The sequence below is a fragment of the Dendrobates tinctorius genome, unplaced genomic scaffold (genome assembly GCF_039654945.1).
Source record: "Dendrobates tinctorius isolate UK_male_01 unplaced genomic scaffold, ASM3965494v1 ptg000203l, whole genome shotgun sequence".
NCBI classification, from domain to species: domain Eukaryota; kingdom Metazoa; phylum Chordata; class Amphibia; order Anura; family Dendrobatidae; genus Dendrobates; species Dendrobates tinctorius.
In genome coordinates, this window is record NW_027361870.1 from 26,331,389 (window position 1) to 26,354,310 (window position 22,922).

The window sequence follows — 22,922 nt, forward strand, 5'->3', positions numbered from 1 at the left end:
CTCTCCTTCGTTGGCAGCATCTCCTCATAGGCAAACCAGTCCGCATTCAGTCAGACAACGCCACGTCTGTGGCGTACATAAACCACCAGGGCGGTACTCATAGCAGGCAGGTAATATGTCAGAAGTGGCAAGGATACTGCGCTGGGCAGAGCGTCACGTTCCGGCGATCTCCGCTGTTCACATTCCAGGGGTGGAAAATTGGGCAGCCGACTTCTTGAGTCGCCAAGGTCTAGCGTCAGGCGAATGGTCCCTTCATCCCACAGTCTTCACTCAGATATGCCAGCGTTGGGGCACCCCGGACGTCGATCTCATGGCATCTCGGATGAACAACAAAGTTCCTCACTTTGTAGCCAGGTCCAGGGATCCTCTAGCCGTCGGTTGCGAAGCCCTAGTAATTCCGTGGTCCCAGTTCCAACTGCCTTACCTGTTTCCTCCCCTTGCCCTCTTTCCAAGAGTGGTCAAAAAGATAAAGTCAGAGGGCATCCCAGTCATCCTAGTGGCTCCAGACTGGCCGAGACGCCCTTGGTACGCGGAGTTGGTGAACATGCTCGCGGACGTCCCCTGGAGGCTTCCAGACCATCCAGATCTTCTCTCGCAAGGCCCTCTTTACCACCAGAATTCTCAGTCTCTGAGTTTAACGGCATGGCCGTTGAGGCCGCAATTCTGAAGGATTCAGGGTTTTCCAGCCGGGTCATTCAGACCATGATCAAGGCTCGGAAGCCAGCTTCCTCCCGCATTTACCATAGGTACTGGAAGGCCTTTTTCCGTTGGTGCGAGGATAACGATGTTTTTCCACTATCATTCTCCATTCCATCCATTCTTGGTTTCCTCCAATCTGGTTTGGATGCGGGCCTCTCCCTCAGTACTCTCAAAGGCCAGGTGTTTGCCCTAGCAATCCTCTTCCAGAAGGATCTAGCTTCCTTACCGCAGGTGAAGACTTTTCTCCAAGGAGTCGCCCATGTGGCTCCTCCTCATCATTCTCCGATAGATCCATGGGATCTCAATCTTGTTCTTGGCGCTTTCCAGAAGGCGCCGTTCGAACCGATCTAGGACATCCCTCTGTCTTTGCTTTCATGGAAGGTGGCTTTTTTCATCGCCATTACATCCATCAGGAGAGTTTCTGAGCTGGCGGCCTTATCCTGTCGTTCTCCGTACCTTATCCTCCACCAAGATAAGGTTGTTCTCAGGCCAGTTCCTTCCTTCCTTCCAAAAGTGGTATCTCCTTTTCACATTAACGAAGATATCGTCCTTCCATCGTTTTGTCCTGCGCCTGCTCATCCTCTGGAAAAGTCGCTCCACAAACTGGATGTAGTGAGAGCCTTGCGTGTTTACCTTGCCAGGACTGCTTCTTTTCGCCAGTCTGATTCCCTGCTGGTCATTTCTGAGGGTCGCCGGAAAGGTCTTCCGGCCTCCAAATCCACGATTGCTCGCTGGATTCGGTCTACCATCCTGGAAGCCTACCGACTTCAGGAGAAACGGCCCCCTCCGGGAGTGAAAGCCCACTCCACCCGGGCTGTAGGGGCTTCTTGGGCTGTGCGACATCAGGCTTCGGCCTTACAACTTTGCAGGGCCGCGACCTGGTCGTCTTTGCACACCTTTGCGAGGTTCTACAGGGTTCATACCCAGGCCTCGTCTGATGCGGCTCTTGGTAGGAAGGTTCTGCAGGCAGCGGTCGCGCACGGCCGACCTAAGCCCTTCATTCTGTCGTTCCTTTAATTGCTGTTCCCACCCTCGGGACTGCTTTGGAACATCCCATGGTATTGTGTCCCCCAATAAGGCGATAAAGAAAGAGGGATTTTGGGTTCTTACCGTAAAATCTCTTTCTTGGAGCCTTCATTGGGGGACACAGCACCCTCCCTGTTTAAGTTGTACCGTGTTGGGTCTTCGAGTCCCTTGCTGGGTTGGTACATATGTTCATGGTTTTTGGTTGCTTCTCCTACTGCTTTTTCACCAACTGAGGTGCTTGGTGCCTGTCTGTGGGTGTATACTGCCGGGGAGCTAATTTTCCTGTTTTGCATAGTGTCAGCCTCCTAGCAGCAGCAGCATACACCCATGGTATTCTGTGTCCCCCAATGAAGGCTCCAAGAAAGAGATTTTACGGTAAGAACCCAAAATCCCTCTTTTGTGTACTCACCGTAAAATCTTTTTTTCCAAGCCAATCATTGGGGGACACAGCACCCTCCCTGTTTAGCCTATTGGCTCACTGTAGCATTCTTGAGATTTTACATAGTTATGGTTATTGTTGACTGTTTATGCTCCTACTGCTTTTTTCACCGAAATGGAGAAATCTCATCCAGCGAGAGGGTGTACACTGCAGGGGAGGAGTTAGCTTTTTTCTGGTTTACTTAGTGTCCTCCTAGTGGCAAGCAGCATAACACCCACTGTCTGTGTCCCCTAATGATTGGCTCGGAGAAAAGGATTTTATGGTGAGTACACAAAAATCCCTATTTGTAGGTGGTATCCGCCTGAAAAAGACAGTACGTGCACATAGCCAAGTATTTTGTCCATATTTTAGCAATTTTATACTGATCCCTATAGACTTTAATGGTTAAGTCTGGTACACAAGACGGACAAGAATAGGGCATGCGCGGAGTTTCACGAACCGAGCGCACAGATCCATTTGTATATTTGGCACAATGAATCTCTGGGTCCATTTGCTGTCCGTGATTTAAAAAAAAAAAAAAAACTGCCCTAGGAGATGTGACTGTGTGACTGCAACCTTAGTTAATAACTGTTGGCAAAAAGACAGCCAAGAATTTTGCTGAAGACATATTTTTAGTTTTTATTGATCAGCAGGGCCATTATCATAACTCCTCAGTGAGGTCTTTCTACGGTGTGCAATTTTTTTTTTTTATCATCCACAGAGTTTGATAGTTACTCAATTTTTTTTTTCTTTTATTTGATAGGAGAAAGTGCAGAAAAAAGAGAAGTTAAAGCCGATCAAGGTGAAAGAGCAGAAGCAGCTGGTAGAAGTGTGGCACAATATGACCATTCGTGAACTGGCCAAAGCCATGGGTAGAGATGTCGGTGAGTGCCTCCTTTTTGTTTTTAACTGTGACTTCTCAGCAAACACATTTAGCTGATGGAGTGCGGATTAACTGCATCCAGATACGATTGTGATCAGCACAAAAGATGGAATCTGAATTCTAAACATACTTATTAAAGGGTTTTCTAGGATAATAAATTGATGGCCATTTGACAGGGCAGATCATTAAATAGTACCGTCCGCAATGACCAAAATTGTGATGCTATTGTGCAGGAGTGATTTTGGCATTGCAGGATTAATTTATTGGGAACCTGTCAAGTGATTCATTGTGACCTAATTATAAGCAGTGTAAAAGAGGTGCAGGTGCATAATATGTACCCTGAACTGCTGTCTCATTATAGTGAAAGCTTTGTTTAGAAGGAGTCTTATCAGAAGGAGCAACTCGCCTAATCCATCTATATGGGCAGGCAAATCATAGAAAGCCAAATAAAATGACACCTTTATATTTGTGATCCGATGTCTTATTCCAGAGAAATCCACTCTTAATATGTAAATGAGCTGTTAAGATCTATGGGTGGGAAATAGATCTCCCTGGGAATCTGCCTCCAGAGCTTATTTTAAATGAAAGTGGGAGTTACCAGTGTGAGACTTGTAATAACTGACAGTCTGCTCTCCTGATCTACATGTTTCGCATTGGTAACACACCCTTTCATTTAAAATTAGCTCTAGAGGCAGATTCTCAGGGAAATCTATGTCCAGCCCATAGATTGTAACAGCTCATTTACATATTAAGAAAAATTGTGGATTTCTCTGTAATAAAATATATCACAGATATCAAGGTATCACTTTATTCATCTGCCTGCATCTGACCTACTCGACCATATAGACGTCTTAGGAGGGTTGAGACTACGGACAGATTCCCTTTATAAAAGAGATGGGAAGAGAGAAGCAAGTCATGTGGGTGGGAACAGCCGGCTTCTCTCTGCTAGATTGACTGGTCTCTCCCTATTTATGTACATGTATGTGTCTCCTCAGCTTATAAACAGAACAATAAGTTGATTTTTGGTAAAATACAGGAGCATAATTTATCACGGGTCCTAATACAATATGTTTGTTATTTCAGATGACATCTATGAAACTCTGATTTTCTCGGACTTTGATGTAGACCATTTAAAACCATCATCGGCACTAACCGAAGAGATGATTAAGGCAGCCATAAAGAAGTCTGGCATGAAGTATATGTACATGGAGAAGAAGGTAGAGAAAGTCATGGAAAATAAAGATGCCATGAAAAGGTATTGTTGTAATCAGCTGGAGTCTTTTCTCTAGTCTCTTGTACAGCTGCCAAATGAGAACAGAAATACACGAGTAATGCGCACCCCTGAATAATACAAAATTGTTATCAACGAACGGCTATAAGTGATGTAATTAGAGTTGAGCGACTTTGGTCGGATCGGGTTTCATGAAACAAAATTTGTTTCAGATGAAACTGGTCCGACTAGGGCAAAAAAAGTCGGAGTTTTGGCCGAAACCCGACCCCAATGCAAGTCAATGGGGATTAAAAGTCGGCATTGAGTGGATAAATGTCATCCGCTCAATGCCGACTTTTATTTCCCATTGACTTGCATTAGGGTCGGGTTTCGGACGAAACTCCGACTTTTACTCTGTCGCCTCATTGGGGGACACAGAACCATGGGTGTTATGCTGCTGTCCACTAGGAGGCGACACTATGCATAATCTGAAAAAGATTAACTTTGGCTCCTCCTCTGCAGTATACACCCCTGGACGGCGTCAGCCTTCTCCAGTTTTTGCTTAGTGTCGCAGGAGGCACACCTAAGAATTTTTTTTTACTCCGTCTTTTTCCTGGATTTTTTTCCAAAGGACTACAGATGAAGAAAAGCGGGTCTCCAGCGAGACTCCCGGCATGGCTCCCTCCTCGGTCCCCCATTAGGGGTACCCGGTTGAGGTCGAGGTGGCTATTCCCCATGTCGCTCCCTTCCCCAGTCCCTCGGGTCCTGGTTCGAGGTCGAAACCCCCCTCCTTCCCCAACCCCTTTGGGGTCTGGGTTGAGGTTGAGGAGAGGATGAAGACCCCCTGACGGTGACAGACGCACCCTCCCTAATCCCCCGCAGGGGGCATTAGGTTGAGACGCCTCAGGTAGGGTCGGAGTACAGGCAGCATTCCGCAGCTTCCAGGGACCCCAGACCAGCTGAGGGATCCTGTTGGGGCCGGGGGAGGGTGCGGACTGGATGGCACAGCAGAGACAGGGCTTTTCTGCGTCCCTGTCTCTGCAGCGGCTCCATAGCGCTCCGGGGGCCCCCCATACAGGAACCGCTACCCCCACCGCTATCCAGTCAACCATTCTGGGGGGGTTTGGTACAAATCCGCCCCCCCCCCCCCCCCCCCCGGACTACCGCGCCGCTCTGGAGCCCTCCTGGGCATCAGGCCTCTAATTTAGACCGCGGCTTTTCCCCGCCCCCCGGCCCGCCCCCCGGATGACTAAAATGACACACTATAGTGTCATAGAAGGGGCGGATTGAGGCAGAAAGGGCGCGTTTTTACACAGCCCAGCGTGCCCTTTTCAGCTCTCCGCCCCCTCCTCCCTCTCCTCAGAGTCCCGGTGGCCATTTTTTTTGGATGAGATCCAGGAGAGGAGCATCACAGCAGTCTCCGGGGGGCACAGAACTGAGATCTGTCGGCGCTGGACCTAGGGGCACACCGGTGGGGTAAGCTCACAGCTGGGTTCTCATTACTCAGCTGTGAATCTATACTTCCTATAAGGCTATCTGTGGGTTCCCTCTGCGTAGCCGCCCCTGTACGATCCCTTATAGCCAGCCTCTGTGCACTATGCCGGGCTCAAGGAAGAGAACCAGGCAGGAATGTTTCTATGCATTCTGCACAGCCTGCAAAGCCACGCTCCCTAGTGGCAGCACGTATCCGCACTGTCGGGACTGCATCCAGAACTCTGGGTCAGAACCCCAGGGAGTCCCTACTGACGCTTCAGTGTCACAGGCCACGCCGGAATGGGCAACTCAGATGTCACAGTCTGACACAGTCCATAGACAACCTAACTGCCACATTGCTGCAAGCTCTGCAGAGTCGGGCTCCGGCTATGGACGTTACACAGCAAACGGACAGCTTGTCTCAGGAACATGCTGCTTCCGACTCTCACAGACGTAAGCGGACCCACAGGTCTCGATCACCTGAGTCATCCTATAGCACAAGGTCGTCCCCCTCCAGGGAGAGACAGCGTCATTCCAGGTCTCCTAGGCAGTCTCCTGTCACAGACAGACAGTGCAATTTACCACAGAGATCCCCCATCACAGAAGACCCCCGCCCCAGGTCGCCCTCCAGGGATCACCTTAGCGAGGCACAGGATTCGGAGGGCATCTGTGACTCAGACTCAGATAACGAGACGGAGAGGTCCGTGGTACCTTCTCCCCCTAGCAATACAGCGCTAGTTGAGGACATAATCTCTGCCATCTATCGGGTGCTAAAAATTCCAGAGTCGGCCCCGGAAGTCCCGGAACATAGGATTTGCTTCGAAAGTGTTCAGAAACCACCTAAGGTCTTCCCTAATCACCATGAGTTTGAGAAAATACTTACCAAACAGTTTGCGCAGCCTGAGAAAAAATTTGCTAATCGCAAATATTTGGAAGCGAAGTACCCCTTCCCACAGACAGACACCAAACAATGGACAGATCCACCTGAAGTGGACCCCCCGGTTTCGAGGCTAGCAGCGCAGACCTTACTCTCTCTGCCAGATAGCTCAACTCTCAGGGACGCAGCAGACCGGCAAGTAGAACGCATGGCTCGTTCTATTTTCGAAGCGGCAGGCGCCTCTCTGGGCCCTGCGTTTGCTTCAGTGTGGGCAGCCAAGGCCATCCTGGCTTGGGCCAAAAAACTACAGGAGGGTCTTCAAGCTTCAAATCCTGAGCTCTCGGACCAAGCGGTCCAGATAGCAGTGGTAGCAGACTACATGATTCATGCAGCCCTGGATTCCGCAAGAGGTGTAGCGGGAATAGCTTCAAACGCCATCACGATCCGACGCATCCTCTGTCTGCGAGAATGGAAAGCGGATGCGGCCTCAAAGAAGTCCCTCACGCGACTTCCGTATCTTACTGGAAGACTTTTCGGCGAAAAGTTGGACACAATGATAGCCAATGCCACTGGGGGTAAGAGTACCTCTCTCCCTCAACTAAAACCGAAACGCACGTTTAAACGAAGAAACCAGACACGATTTCGATCCTTTCGGAATTCCTCGGGCTGGTCCGTTTCGCGCCCAGCGCAAAACCGTAACCACTCTCCACGCAGGGACAACCCACGGACGCAGCAGCGACCGGACAGGTCTTGGCAGTCGAAAGCAGGCCAAGCGAAACCCAAGGGAGGAAAACCTCAGAACTTCGCTTCATCATGACTCACGAACTCCGGAAGACACCCCACCAGTAGGTGGCCGACTTTTACTCTTTCAGCAAGTCTGGCTGCCTATTACAGAAGACAAGTGGGTCAGGGAAATAGTGTCTTCCGGATACAAGATAGAGTTCACTTCCGCTCCACCGAACCGGTTCTTCCTCTCTATTCCTCCAACACTACCAGACAAGGCTCGTGCTTTCCACCAAGCGGTCTCCTCTCTCCTTCAAGCAGGAGTTGTGGTGCCGGTTCCCGCGAACGAGAGATTCCGAGGGTTCTACTCAAATCTGTTCGTAGTCCCCAAGAAAGGAGGCAGCGTCCGACCCATACTGGACCTAAAACAGCTCAACAATTACGTACGGGTCCGTCATTTCCGCATGGAGTCCCTCCGGTCCATCATTGCATCCATGGAGCAGGGAGAATACCTTGCCTCCATAGACATACAGGATGCGTATCTGCACATACCAATTGCCCCCGCCCACCAAAGGTTTCTCAGGTTCGCGATCAACCAAAACCACTACCAGTTTGTCGCCCTTCCGTTCGGACTTGCCACGGCTCCAAGAACGTTCACCAAAGTCATGGCGGCCACCATGGACGCTCTGCACTCAAGAAGCATTCTAGTCATCCCGTACCTGGACGACCTCCTCATCAAGTCTCCCACTTTCAAAGACTGCGAGGTCAGTGTCTCAATCACAATAGACACACTGAGTCGCCTGGGATGGCTAGTCAACCTACAGAAATCGTCGACTATCCCAAGTCAGACTCCAACATTCCTGGGAATGTTATTCGACACCTCCAGGGGCCTGGTGCTCCTTCCCAAGGACAAGACACTGGCCATCCGTCTGGGCGTTCGTACACTCCTTCGCAGTCCTCCTCGATCTCTCCGGTTTGCCATGAGAGTCCTCGGCCGGATGGCAGCAGCAATAGAGGCAGTGCCATTTGCCCAGTTTCACCTCAGGGTCCTTCAACTAGCCGTACTCAGATCTTGGGACAGGAATCCCTTCTCCCTCGACAGGGAGTTCAGGTTGACGTCGTCAACCAGGAGGTCCCTGCATTGGTGGCTCAAACCAACCTCGCTTTCATGAGGGAAGCCCTTTCTCTCAGGACAATGGAAGATCCTGACTACCGATGCAAGCCTGACAGGCTGGGGGGCGGTGCACCTACATCACAGGGCACAAGGCAAGTGGTCACCGAGGGAAGTGACATTGCCCATCAATATTCTGGAAATCAGGGCCATCCTCTTGGCACTGAGAGCCTTTTATCACTTGCTTGCAGCCTCGCACATACGGATACAGTCGGACAATGCCACAGCTGTGGCATATGTGAACCACCAAGGCGATGAGAGAAGTGGCGCATATTCTCCGCTGGGCAGAAGACACGAGGTCGGTACTTTCTGCGGTCCACATTCCGGGTGTAGAAAACTGGGAAGCCGACTTCCTCAGCAGGCAGGGAATGGACTCGGGGGAGTGGTCTCTCCATCCCGAGATTTTTTACCAGATCTGTCAACGTTGGGGAACCCCGGAGGTGGACCTAATGGTATCCCATCTCAATACCAAGGTCCCCAATTTCATGGCCAGGACACACGACCCGCGGTCACTCGGAGCGGATGCCCTGGTCCAGGACTGGTCCCAGTTCCGACTCCTGTACATTTTTCCACCCCTCCCCCTAATCTCCAGGGTCGTGAGGAAGATCAAGCAAGAGGGAGTTCCAACCATCCTCATCGTGCCAGACTGGCCCAGACGTACATGGTACGCCGACATCGTTCAACTTACTGCAGACGTCCCCTGGCGTCTACCCGACCATCACGACCTTCTGTCCCAAGGTCCGTTCTTCCACCAGAATTCAGGGGCTCTCAATTTGACGGCATGGCCCTTGAAACCTGGATTCTAACCCAGGCAGGTTTTTCACCGGCAGTCATTGCAACTATGATCAGGGCAAGGAAGCCTGCCTCCGCCAAGCTCTATTATCGTACCTGGAGAGCTTTCTTTTCTTGGTGCGAATCTCATGGACAAGTCCCACTCCCTTATTCCCTCCCGAAGGTACTAGGTTTTCTTCAATCGGGCCTAGACGCCAAGCTATCCTTAAGCTCGCTTAAGAGTCAGGTGTCGGCGCTTTCAGTCCTTTTTCAAAAGCGCATTGATATTAAACCGCAAGTCAGGACTTTCATTCAGGGAGTTTCCCGATTGGTTCCTCCCTACAAACGTCCGCTGGATACGTGGGACCTTAATCTGGTCCTGACAGCATTGCAAGCTCCACCCTTCGAACCTCTTAGAGGAGTTCCACTTTCCATTCTGTCTCAGTGGTTTTTCTAGTGGCGATCACCTCGTTACGCGGAGTGTCGGAATTGTCAGCACTTTCCTGCAGACGGCCTTTCCTAGCTTTTCACCAGGACAAGGTGGTTCTCCGCACGGTACCATCCTTCCTTCCTAAGGTTGTGTCCAACTTTCACCTCAATGAGGAGATTTCACTGCCATCCCTTTGCCCGGTTCCGGTTCATAGAGTGGAGAAGGCTCTGCATACGCTTGACCTCGTCAGAGCATTGCGGATTTACGTGTCCAGGACTGCACCTTTCCGGAAGTCTGATTCCCTCTTCATTCTTCCGGAAGGTAGTCGCAAGGGGCTGCCGGCTTCCAAGGCTACCCTTGCCAGGTGGATCAAGTCCACCATACATGAGGCCTACCGACTTAACAGTTCCCCTCTTCCGGCCGGTATCACGGCACACTCTGCATCAGGCTTCGGCACAACAAGTGTGTAAGGCGGCCACTTGGACCAGCCTACACACGTTTACGAAACACTACAGTGTTCATACCCAGTCCTCAGCGGATACGAGCCTGGGTATACTGGTTCTGCAGGTGGCAGTGCCCCAAATTTAGGGATCTGCTAGCACAATATTCGTCCATTGCTTCCCACCCAGGGACTACTTTGGGACGTCCCATGGTTCTGTGTCCCCCAATGAGGCGACAGAGTAAAGGAGATTTTTGTGTACTCACCGTAAAATCTCTTTCTCTTAGCCTCTAATTGGGGGACACAGCTCTATGGGCCGTTGTTTTACGGTTGAGTTCTCATATTGTTCTTTGAGCTCGTACATAGTAGCCTTCTTACAGGCATGGTTATGTTATTTGGTTACGTTCCTCCTAATGCTTTGGCACAAAACTGGAGAAGGCTGATGCCGTCCAGGGGTGTATACTGCAGAGGAGGAGCCAAAGTTAATCTTTTTCAGATTATGCATAGTGTCGCCTCCTAGTGGACAGCAGCATAACACCCATGGTTCTGTGTCCCCCAATTAGAGGCTAAGAGAAAGAGATTTTACGGTGAGTACACAAAAATCTCCTTTTTTTTTGCCCTAGTCGGACCAGTTTCATCTGAAACAAATTTTGTTTCATGAAACCCGATCCGACCAAAGTCGTTAAAGTCTAGATGTAATAAAACAACACAACAGCAGACTCTGTCCACACTAAATAAGTGCACAATGGCTAATGCTTAGTTATACAGTACAGGTGATGATGAAACAGTATATTGCACAAAACCCAATGTGTGGACTGCGTATGAGTTTCGCCCTCCAGTAGCACGAAAATTATGCACAGCAGAGTGCACGTTCACTCTGCCGGCACTATCATAATCTATGGCCCCTTTGGCGCACACGTTCGAATCCCATTTTACAGGGGTTCAGACACAAGCCCCAATGGGGCCACCTAGTGTGCACTAAATGCAATGTGAAAGACCCCTGAGGCGCAATTGAAATACACCACTCTGACCTATTAATATTTTTGTTCACTTTCCAGAGGTCCTGCAGACCCTTCTCTACTGCTGCCCAGACACCCTGTAGTTACTATAATGGGACATGTAGATCATGGAAAAACAACACTGCTCGACCAGCTGAGGAAATCCCAGATTGCAGCAATGGAGGCCGGTGGTATCACCCAACACATAGGAGCATTCAGTGGTAAGACGTGCTTGGAGAGTTGTGTTTCCACCTCCAGTTAAATATCTATTTCTTGGTTATAATCGCTCAACCATAATAATAATAATAATCTTTATTTTTGGTCTATGGTCTAAAGATCCTGCCCCCATAGTATTTTATTCCAGTATGGCCAATGTACTAAGATATTGAAAATCTTGAACATTGCTATATATTTGGCTTCGTTACATCTGTAATTCCCCTTCACCTGATGTACAGCTCTGCTACTATACACTCGTACAGCATCATGACAGCACTCTGCATAGGCAGTAAGGATCTGCCTGGTAGTGACAGCAGTCTGCAGCGATGCCAATCCTGTTATAGCTGGGTTTAGGTCTAAAAGGTTTTTGCCATGAATCAGAAATCAAAGCTGCTTCTTCACTGTATGTTCATTGCAGGGCCAGCCTCCTGCACCACTGCTGATCACAGAAACAAACTTAAAGGGAACCTGTCACCATGTTCTCACAATATAAACTAAGACCACCATCTTTAACACCTCATTTACAGCGGTCTAGCAACCTGTATATAAGTCCAACCTACTCTGCATATCCCAAAAAACCTTTTATAATCCCACCTCCTGTATGGTCTGGTCGGATGGGTGCCACTGTTTTTGGTTCAGCATTTCCTCTATCCCTGCAATTGCCGTCCTTCATCATGTGGCTGACGCATCCCACGTCATCCACACAGCGCCCCCCATCTTCCTCTTGCGCAGGCGTACTTCGCTGTCTCCTGCTGACGGCGGAGCAAAGTACTGTAATGTGCAGGTGTCTGATTTACTTCTGGGTCACCTGCGCTCTCTGTCCTCTTGGCGCATGCACATCACAGGACTTTGCTCTGCACTCACCAGGGGAGAGAGAAGTACGCCTGCACAAGAGCAAGATGGGGGGCGCTGTGTGGATGACGTGGGATGCGTCATCCACATGAAGGAGGAATAGAGGAAGCGCTGAAGCAAGAACCGCTACACCCATTAGACGGACTTTTGGGGAGGAATTATTAAAGGTATTTATTTTAGCTATGCATAGTTAGTTGGGGACTTATATACAGGTTACTGGATTGCTATAAGAGGTGTTAAATCTGGTGGCCTTCGTTTATTAAGGAAAAAACCCGGTGAGGGGTTCTCCGGTTTAAACAAGTTATCATCTTGCTGCAGAATAAGTGAGAACTACCGCATATACTCGAGTATAAGCCGAGGCCCCTAATTTTGCCACGGAAACCTGTTGTAATGACTCGAGTATAACCCGGGTGTACATTGTCCCCTCATCCCTTTCCTGCTCTGTGTGGCTCTCCCCCCTCCCAGTACGCGTGGCTCAGCTCCCCCTTCTATGTATGTCTCAGCTCCCTTTTCCTCCTCCGTGCTGCCACCGTCCTCCTCCGTCCTGCCACCGTCCTGCCACCGTCCTGCCACCGTCCTCCTCCGTCCTGCCACCGTCCTCCTCCGTCCTGCCACCGTCCTCCTCCGTCCTGCCACCGTCCTCCTCCGTGCTTCCAATGCCCTCTGTGCAGCCACCGTCCTCCATGATTCCCCTGTCCTTCCCCAGTCCTCCTCTGCTGCCATTGTCCTACTCCATGCTGCCCCATCCTCCTCCTTCATACTCACCCTGCTGTGCCGTCGCTGAACGTCCCTGCATCCTCCGTTGTCCAGCGCTGACAGCTTCTTCCTGCCTTCAGCGGTCACATGGATGGTACCGCTCATTAAGGTCATGAATATGCTTCCACGTCCATATCCATGAGCTTAATGAGCGGTACCATGTGATCGCTGAAGGCAGGAAGAATCTGTCAGCGCTGGGACAAGGAGGATGCAGGGGACGTTCAGCGAGGCACGGGAGGGGTGAGTATGACTTCCCAGCCACCGGCTCCTGCCGCTGCTCCACCTCCCCCGCTGGTTTCTGCTGAATGACTCGTGTATAAGCCGAGGGGGCATTTTCAGCACAAAGTGTTGAAAATCTCTGCTTATACACGAGTATATACGGTAATTGATTGTGGGGGGTCCGACCTCTGTGAGCTTTTATTCCCTGACCAGGCACTTTTATCGCTATTTCAAAGTGGACTACATCTCCATTGTCTATGGGGCAGCGCTTGGCATACCCATAAGGTATGAGTGGGGCTTCAGTCACTCATGTGCACCACTGCTCCTTTCTAATGCAGATAAAAGTGCCCCCTTCTGCTAACCTGTGCAGGACCCAGCAGTCAGACCCTCGCCAATTAATAATGTACCATTTATCCTGTGTATAGGGAGCACCTATAATTAGGACCAAATTGCAACACCAGACACTACCTATGGATAACAGTGGGGCTGTGCCTGGAGAACTGCATGAATGGATACAGTATAAAAATACCCTTTTTACATAGCTGAACGTTTATTGAACTTGTATGTAATTGATTTTCCATTTGTATTTGCTAGTTAATTTAGCTTCAGGGGACAGGATTACTTTTCTGGACACTCCAGGACACGCAGCGTTTTCAGCAATGAGGGAGAGAGGCGCTCATGTTACTGATATTGTTATACTGGTGGTAGCAGCAGACGATGGAGTGATGAAGCAAACCATCGAGTCCATCCAACATGCCAAGAATGCCAGAGGTAAATCAGTATAACTTGTATGACAAGTTCCCATGCCATAATATAGAGTTGTGAAGGTTCCGCTTCTTACCTCGTTCTTGTAAGCTCAGGCTGCAGACTCTTGTATTTATCTCCATTCTGCTCTTGTTACCAGTTAGCTACAGCAATTCTCAATGCCAGCTGGCTGCTGAATAAGCAAATGCGATCTAGATTGATCACAACTTCATATCATACCTTGTAAAGTAGGAAAGACCACGATTCTTCTTAGTTGAAATGAAGAAAGGTACATTTATTGATCTGTCGAGTGTCATGTTAAGGGGCACCACAAGGTGTAAATGCTAGCATCTCCGCTGCAGGCAATGATTAGATGCATCAGTCACGTGAATGATGCCCAGCATGGACCACCAAAATGAAAAATTAGCTATAGTTTTTATTTTGTAATCGCATTGTCTTGTATTTCATGCATTCATTTACTAAAATCGCAGAAAACCCCTGTAAGTAGAATGGACGGTGCCTCTCCTAATGAAGGCCTGGAAAAATCAGGCTTGTTCAGCTTGGAACAGGGGACGCCTTTACTCTGATCTTATTTATATACAGTATACGGTAGTTATGTAACACACAGCTCTTTCTAGCCATGAACTTTTAATAAACCAAATGAACATTCGTAACATAAAGGCAATTTAGAAATCAGTATAGGAAAGGCTTGTCATGTTCGAGTTGTAAAATAATAATAATTTCCCACCCCAAATTAGTATTAAAAAGAGTTTGATGCTTTTATTAAAAAAAAAAAAAACATCAGGCCTTATAATCAAAGGAAGCCTCTCTATATGGGCATGTAGGTCATAGGAAGCTGCATAAAATGATACCTTGATATCTGTTGTATTTTTCCAGAGAAATTCATGTTTTTCTTATATGTAAATGAGCTGTTGAAGATCTATGGCCCGGACATAGATCTCCCTGAGAATCTGCCTCCAGAGATTATTATACATTAAAAGGGGAGTTTCCAGTGTGAGCTATGTAACCAACACAGAGCAGGAGAACTGAACCTTGTCTTCTTACAAACACATTTTGATGAAAATCACCAACAAGACAAGCAGTCAAAGAATCCATAAAACACATACTTTATTAGTAATATATTAAAATGTGGACTACAGTATATGGAATAGGGGGTATGAGGAAAAACGTAAACAGTGGTAAATGGAGTCCAAACACACTGTGGGCACTGTACCAGAATAGATTATACAAAATCATGGATAGATAAGTATCCCTATATACCAGGTCAGAGAAATATCATTGTGAAATACATTGATTAATGAATATACTGAAGCAACATCTTATAGTAAATGCTAATGCCTATAATGAAACTGACCAAATTCTCTGACATAATGCACAGGGGACCATTGTCCACTCCACTGCTGCCACTGCTCACAGGTGACTATGCCGCAATTGTGATGATTAATTTATTATGGTATCTATTTTGAGCAGTTACTTTACAATGGTCCCCTGTGCATTATGTCAGAGAATTTGGTCAGTTTCATTATAGGCATTAGCATTTGCTATAAGATGTTGCTTCAGTATATTCATTAATCAATGTATTTCTGTATTTCACAATGATATTTCTCTGACCTGGTATATAGGGATACTTATCTATCCATGATGTTGTATAATCTATTATGGTACAGTGCCCACAGTGTGTTTGGACTCCATTTACCACTGTTTACGTTTTTCCTCATACCCCCTATTCCATATACTGTAGTCCACATTTTGATATATTACTAATATGTGTTTTATGGATTCATTGACTGCTTGTCTTGTTGGTGATTTTCAGTAAATTTGCAGTTTCCTGCTTAGTCCTATTCTCTCTATATATGTGGTATACAATATACATATGAATAAATATTTTTGCCATGTGATACTTATCGCTCTTGGCTCCCACATATAATATGTCTATTACCTTATTCTTCTAAACACATTTTGATGCAGCTCACAGCTCTGCTGTATTGTGACCCTGTCTGCCGGTGAGATGGAAGCTGAGAGGAGCCTGCAGATGTGTCAGTTATAATCACACACAGCTCTGCTGTGAGATCAGGAGAGCAGCCATTACACATCACACTGGTAATGTCCCCTTCATGTAAAATAATCTTTGGAGGCAGATTCTCTGGGATATCTGTGTCTAGGCCATAGAACTGGAACAGCTCATTTACAGACATCGGATGGCAGATATCAGGGTGTCATTTTGCACCTTCCTATGTCCTACATGCCCATATAGACAGCTTAGAAGTGTTGATCCTACAGACAGATTTCCTTTTATCTACTATTTAATAATGTATAATTAATAAAAATGGGTTGATCTTGGACCTGTGTCTTTCAATCTTTTGCTCACATGCGTTTATTTTTTCTTATGCATGGAAAACGTCTAGACTTGTACCATAAATGTGCAACACATATTTGCAATAAGTGAATTTGGAAACCATGTACTGGCGTAGTAGCAACAACTATCCATTGTGTGTTCTCCTACAAAGTGATGGTTGCCCTCCTCAGTGTGTAATATACAAATAATTGTGCATTATACCTTGAATAATTGTAATATTGATCCTAAAGTGACATAGTGGTCGAACAAGAGGAGCAGAGAGGCCCTTGAGATTGCGGACCTCGAATCACGAGTCAGATTAACGGCAGTTAATTATATATTAGTAAATATAATTGTACTATATTTACTAGATAGCCTTATAATGTTAGAAACATGATATCTAATAATAGTACAAGGCATTTTGACCCCTTCACGGCATGCGCCGTACATGTACAGCGCATGTCGTGTCCCTACCTTTGATGTGGGCTCCGGCGCAGAGGTGCAGCCCACAGCATTACTGTCTTGACTGCTGCAGCTAATCACTTAGCCCAGCAATCCGGTGCGTCTACATCGGCGTCACCACTGATCCAAATGATAGACTACAAAAGTCATGTGATGTTGACATAGCTGAGACAAGTGATAGGCTGCAGCCATATCAACAAAGACTGGAGGCGGCAGCGGAGGTCCGGTGCTAGAGCAGCAGAGGGCAAGTACAGAAGCATTTGTTGTTTTTATCTACAGGAAGACAATGGAATAAAAAAATAAATAAACCAGACAACACTCACTTACGCTATGATCATTCTTTAGGCCTTATGCATTTTTTGAACCTATTTTCGTTTTTCACCTATACCACAGTCCCCGTCATTCTGGCTATAAATAAATGTGACAAAGCAGATGCCGATCCAGAGAGAGTAAAGATGGAGCTCCTGTCTCATAATATAGTATGTGAAGAATTCGGGGGAGATGTCCAAGCCATTAACATTTCTGCATTAAAGGTAATGTCTGTGCAAAACTGTGTTCTTACATATACGTATTACTCTATTTCAATAGTACGAGGGTTTATGTGTAGCTTCACTTATTTTGGAACAGATGCAAGCATTATCTACTTGAATAGTATCTTACTAATTGGCCCTAAAGGATTATTCTAATCTTTTGAAGATATCACCTCTTTGTAGGATAGGTGATAACTCGCTGGGACCCCCACGGATCTCTAGAACAAGTTTCTGCCTGAATTGACCAGTGGTTGGGTAAATGCACCACCTTTTCATTCATTCTGTATGATACTGACAAGCCCTGCAACCTATGGCAGTCCCATAGAGAATGAGTGGAATGGTGGTGCACATGTCCGGCCACCGTTGTACTGAGAAGAGAGTTTGCAGAGCCACATTCTCAATATCAAATTAATAACTTCTCTAGATCAGGATTACCCTTTAATGGCATATTCCAGGATCAGACTTGTATTTACTTGCAAACACGCTCTCCTTAATAGATCATGGTGATAATGTACTCACAGCTATTTGGGTCCTGTTTTACATTATGCCTAAGAATCACGAGCCATACATGCAGGCTGTCGGTGTGATCAGTGCGATGATAGTGATGACCTGCAACCTACGAGACATTATGTACTGGTCACATAAAAAAACTGTACTGATGGTAGAAATGCATTCTTGCTCTCATGTGCATATTAAAGCCCTGCTGTGGATATAATGGTGCCATATACGTGAGTAATCTGTGTATTGCCATGAATACTATACTTATAATTGATTAAAATAAAATGCCATTCTCAATCATTTTAATGAAATGCATTATTTCCTTTCCCAGAATCAGGGGAAAAATGAGAGCCAGAACATTAGTGGATCCAACTTGTTCATTTTTCTTTTTGCAGGGAGAAAACTTGCAGGCTCTAGCTGAAGCGGTAATCACCTTATCAGAGATGTTGGAGTTAAAGGCTGATCCCACGGGCTTGGTGGAAGGGACAGTTATTGAATGTCGCACCGACAAAGGGAAAGGGTATATATCGTCACATATGACTATCACTATAGCTGTATATAATACGTTTCTTCTCTCGGTCTTGCTGCATAGATTATACAGGGTGGGCCAAATGGATGCACCTAAATAAAATGTGAATGGTTGGTGATATCAACTTCCTGTTTATGGCACATTAGTAGATGGGAGGGGAAAACTTTTCAAGATGGGTGATGACCATGGCGGCCATTTTGAAGTCGGCTATTTTGGATCCAACTTTATTTTTTTCAATGGAAAGAGTGTCATGTGACACATAAAACTTAATGAGAATTTCACAAGAAAAAAAGGTGTGCTTGGGTTTAACATAACTTTATTCTTTCATGAGTACAAGTTTATGACCACTTATAAAATGTGTTCAAAGTGCTGCCCATTGTGTTGGATTGTCACTGCAACCCCTCTTCTCCCACTCTTGACACACTGATAGCAACACCGCAGAAGAAATGCTAGCACAGACTTCCAGTATCCATTGTTTCAGATGCTGCACATCTCCTATCTTCACAGCATAGACAATTGTCTTGTCTTGGCAGTCAAACTTCTGTTTTTCAAAATTTTCGATGCATTTTTGACAGGTTTTTTTTTTTTTTTTTTCAGCGTTTTTTGGGTGTGGATTATATGTGCACTTTACCAACAGTACATGTTTAACAACGTTAGTTTTATTCACCAAAATGCACAGTTTTCCAAATCTGTCGTGGGGAAAAAGTGTGTGGATGAGATTTGACATCTCCTAGCTTTTGCTGGTACTGTAAAGAGCAACTTTTAATTTGCATAAAAAAGCTGCAAAAACGCTGCACATGAACATGGCCTAACTGTATCTAATGTTCTGGAAATCAGCTCTGTCCTGGAAGAAAAGACCTCACTGTGTCCTCCTAGTGGGGGTAACTACCCTGTAAGTCAGTACCTGGCCCTCATGTTACAAGGCTTGCTAAAGAGTCAGATAGTGAACTACAGGGTAGTTACCCCCGCTAGGTGGACATGTCAAAGTGATTGCCTTTTCTTCCAGGAGTGAGCTGATTTCATGTTTTTTCCATGGTTTATTCCCAATAAGACCCCACACCCAGCTGGTGAAGCCAGTGCCAATACTGTGTATTATTCAGAACATTTCTTTTTCCTTTTCAGTCCAGTGACCACAGCTATTGTGCAGAGAGGAACCCTTAAAAAAGGAGCCATACTGGTGGCGGGGAAATCCTGGGCTAAAGTCCGGTTAATGCTAGATGAAAACAACACGACTCTGAGTGACGTGTTGCCAAGCATGCCTGTGGAAATAGTTGGCTGGAAAGAGCTACCATCTGCTGGAGATGAGATCTTGGAAGTGGAATCGGAGGTAAAAATTTGTTACCAACAATTATTTGTTTTCTCAGAGATCCATAGATATGGACCAGAAGCCATAAAGGGATTGTTCAGTGCTGAACAATCATTGACCCATCGGTAGGATCAGTGGCGGTCTGACACCTTGCAGCCCCACCCTTCAGCTGGAGTTAGAGGTCGGATATGAGAGATGTACAAGGCCGAATATTGCTGCCCGCACATTTCTATGGCAGCTGCATACTACTGCTGTTTAGCTCCCGTTCAATTGAATGGTTCACTGATCAGCTGAAATCTGTGTCCAACCTTCAGTAATGTCATATTGGTCACCTTTGCTATGGATAGGTCCTCAGTTGTTTAGGTCTGGACAACCCCTTTTTATTGACATTATTTCTACAAGATTTCCTTTCTAAACTGAATACCTGCTGTCAGGTTCCCTCTTGAACAGTGCAAGTGAGAAACTCCTGCAGCACCCCCACAGGAGAGATGAAGCATTACACAATGCACATAGAAATCAGTCATCTGGCCTTAAATGGTTGAGCACTAGATGTTTTTTGTAGCCAGTCTGTACTTTGGCTTATTAATGAAGACTCTTAAATAGTCAATCAGATTAATCTGGTGTTTGAAAATTGGTTTTGACAAATCTGCAGCCACGTTACAATTAGTATTCATTTTTTTTCCAAATGGTTTTCCACCCTTTATTCAATGAAGGAGATTTATGAAGGTGTGGAAAAGAAAAATGCCTTTGATAACCTCCAGTCACAGGACAGTTCTTATGTCTTACAGGGCACTTGATAAGTGAAATGTACTCTGTGAATGGATGTTTTTTGGGGGCTTCACTGGCGGACACAGGAAAGCATGGGGGTGTACACTGCTGACACCAGGAGGCTGACACCAAGAATTACAAACTAAGAATAAAATGCTGCTCCTGCTTAACAGGCTGCTCCCCAGTTTTTCTAAATCTGCCCAATATCATTTATGCGCCTCTGAGAGCAGTGTGGTATCACTCACATCGCCCACTCTTGGACCCTCACGGTACTTTAGGGTGATTCCTGGTGGCTGTTCCTAGCCTTTACACCACCCCTCTCCTAGGAGAGTGCTGGGAGGAAGACAATGGTCACCAGTGGTAGCCTTTCCCCCTTATAAGGGGTTGACGCCGTCTTCTGCACCATCTGGAGACGGTGCGGGAAGGAGGATTTCTCATACGAGTGACCCGCATTCACCCAGGGGCTCCTGTTGGTATTCTCATCGGTGAAGAGGACTGGGAACTCAACTTGCAGGTATGTATCCCCTCCCCTTAACTGGACATGTTCCAGAAGTGTTACTGTCCCTTCACACATGGGACAGGGCAGCTTTAATGTAGTAATCCCTGCACATCTGTGGCCATTTCTCCCTGGCCGGCCTCAGACCTGGTGACCCACACCCCCTCCCTTTTTCCTGGCCACACCTCTTCCCGGCTCCCTCTGGCCACTCACCACCACGTTTTTAAATCGCGCACTATTTTCAGCCCAATAGCAGGGCTTTCCTTTTCCCAATCACAGGGAATTTGCAGCGATTATGTCTAAACACTGGGAACACCCTGAAAAGTGCTTCCTGGGAAGGAAGCAGCTAGAAATTCTTTATCCCTTTAGCCCAGACCTTGTTGGTAGATGGACAGAGTTCCCTAATGTGGACCCGCCGATTTCTCGCCTGTCTTGCAAGACAGTCTTGTTTCTGCCGGACAGTGCATCTCTTAAGGACTTTACGGATAGATAGACTGAATCATTGGCTAAGTCAGTCTTTGAAGCAGCTGGTGCCTCCCTCTGCCCCATTTTTGCCTCCACCTGGGTGGCTAAGTCCATGCCTGCCTGGTCAAGAATGCTTCGTCAGGGTATCCTAGCGGCAGCCCCTCTGGATGAGCTGGCCGATTGCCCGTGCCCGCAGATATCTTCTGACTGCCTCCTTCGATGCGGCAGGTTGTTTCACCATGGCTACCAGCATCATCGTTGCCATACGCCGCATTCTCTGGTTGAAAGCATGGAATGCAAATCCACCGTCTAAGAAGTCCTTTACTAATCCTTCCTTCCAAGGCTCTAGACTGTTTGGGTCCAAGCTGGATCAAATAATTTTGAATGCTATTGGTGGGAAGCGCACTTCTCTTCCCCAAACCAGACCTAAGCTTCTTTTCAAGAGGAAGAGGTCGCTCCAGTTACGTTTCTTTCGGCCCTTCTCTTCTTCAGGGACTTCCTCCCAGCAGGACCGCTCTTCCGCCCAATGGGAAAGGAAGAAGCTGTCTTATCAAACCTGCACCTCACCAGCGGCCAAAAGGTCGCTCCTCCAAGTCCTCTGGGTCCCACGCCAACAGGTTCTCCTCAGCGTGACAGGTCACCTCCACCCAGGATCTCTCCAGGGTGGGAGTCCTGCTTCTCTTTCGGGACACCTGGTTGTCGGTGGTCGATGTCGCTTGGGTCAGAGAGAGAGTGACTTCTGACTACAAAATCGACTCCTCTCAACCCCACTTCCCTAGGAAGACATTTCTTTCAGTCTCGTCCGCCAAGACTCCCGTCTCAGGCCCCAGGTATTCTTCAGGCCATCTCTTCCCTACTACGTACAGGAGTAATCGTACCCGATCCCTGGCACAAGCTGTTTTCAGGGTTTTACTCCAATCTTTTCGTAGTCCAGAAGAAAGATGAATCTCTCCGTCTGATGTTGAACCTCAAGCGATTGAACTCTCACGTTAGGATCCGTCACTTGTTCTGCCTCTCAGGGTGAGGCAGTCTGTGACTTGGTGGACGCTATCTGCCTCAGTCCTGCGCGGAAAGTTTTTCCTCCCTCTCCGGTGGCAGGTCATCGCCACCAATGCCAGTCTCCTCGGTTGAGGAGCGTTTTTTCTTCATCACACAGCACAGGGTCGCTGGAACTCCCAAGAAGCCGCTCTCCCCATCAATCTCCTGGAGATCAGGGCAATTTTCTTTGCCCATCGCCGCTGGCAGACCCTCCTCGCAGGCCAGCCAGTCCACATACAGTCGGACATTGCCACTGCCGTGGCTTACATAAACCATCAAGGTGGGACTCGCAGTAAACAAGTTATGGCAGAGATGGTAAGGATTCTGCTATGGGCGGACCGTCAAGTTCCCGCCATATCAATCGTTCACATTCCGGGGGTGGAAAATTGGGCAGACAATTTTCTGAGTCGTCAGGGTCTCGCATCGGGCAAGTGGTCTCTCAACCCCGCGGTCTTCAACCAGATATGCCAGAGATGGGGAACACCGGACGTCGACCTGATGGCGTCTTGGATGAAGGTTCCTCAGTTCATAGCCAGGTCTCGAGATCCGCTAGCCATCGGCTTCAATGC

The 22,922-nt window shown here is 47.4% G+C and overlaps 1 protein-coding gene across 2 annotated transcripts in view; it reads left to right on the forward strand.

Annotated features, from left to right (window-relative positions):
• Window positions 1-22,922, forward strand: part of LOC141057337 (translation initiation factor IF-2, mitochondrial-like) — a 65,774-nt gene that overhangs the window by 24,044 nt on the left and 18,808 nt on the right. For both annotated transcript variants that reach the window (XM_073553903.1, XM_073553904.1), the window contains exons 3-9: window positions 2,907-3,027; window positions 4,110-4,281; window positions 11,179-11,339; window positions 13,756-13,932; window positions 17,117-17,256; window positions 18,147-18,271; window positions 19,403-19,607. In XM_073553903.1, coding sequence (XP_073410004.1) covers window positions 2,907-3,027; window positions 4,110-4,281; window positions 11,179-11,339; window positions 13,756-13,932; window positions 17,117-17,256; window positions 18,147-18,271; window positions 19,403-19,607 — 1,101 coding nt within the window. The remainder of the gene's footprint in view (window positions 1-2,906; window positions 3,028-4,109; window positions 4,282-11,178; window positions 11,340-13,755; window positions 13,933-17,116; window positions 17,257-18,146; window positions 18,272-19,402; window positions 19,608-22,922) is intronic.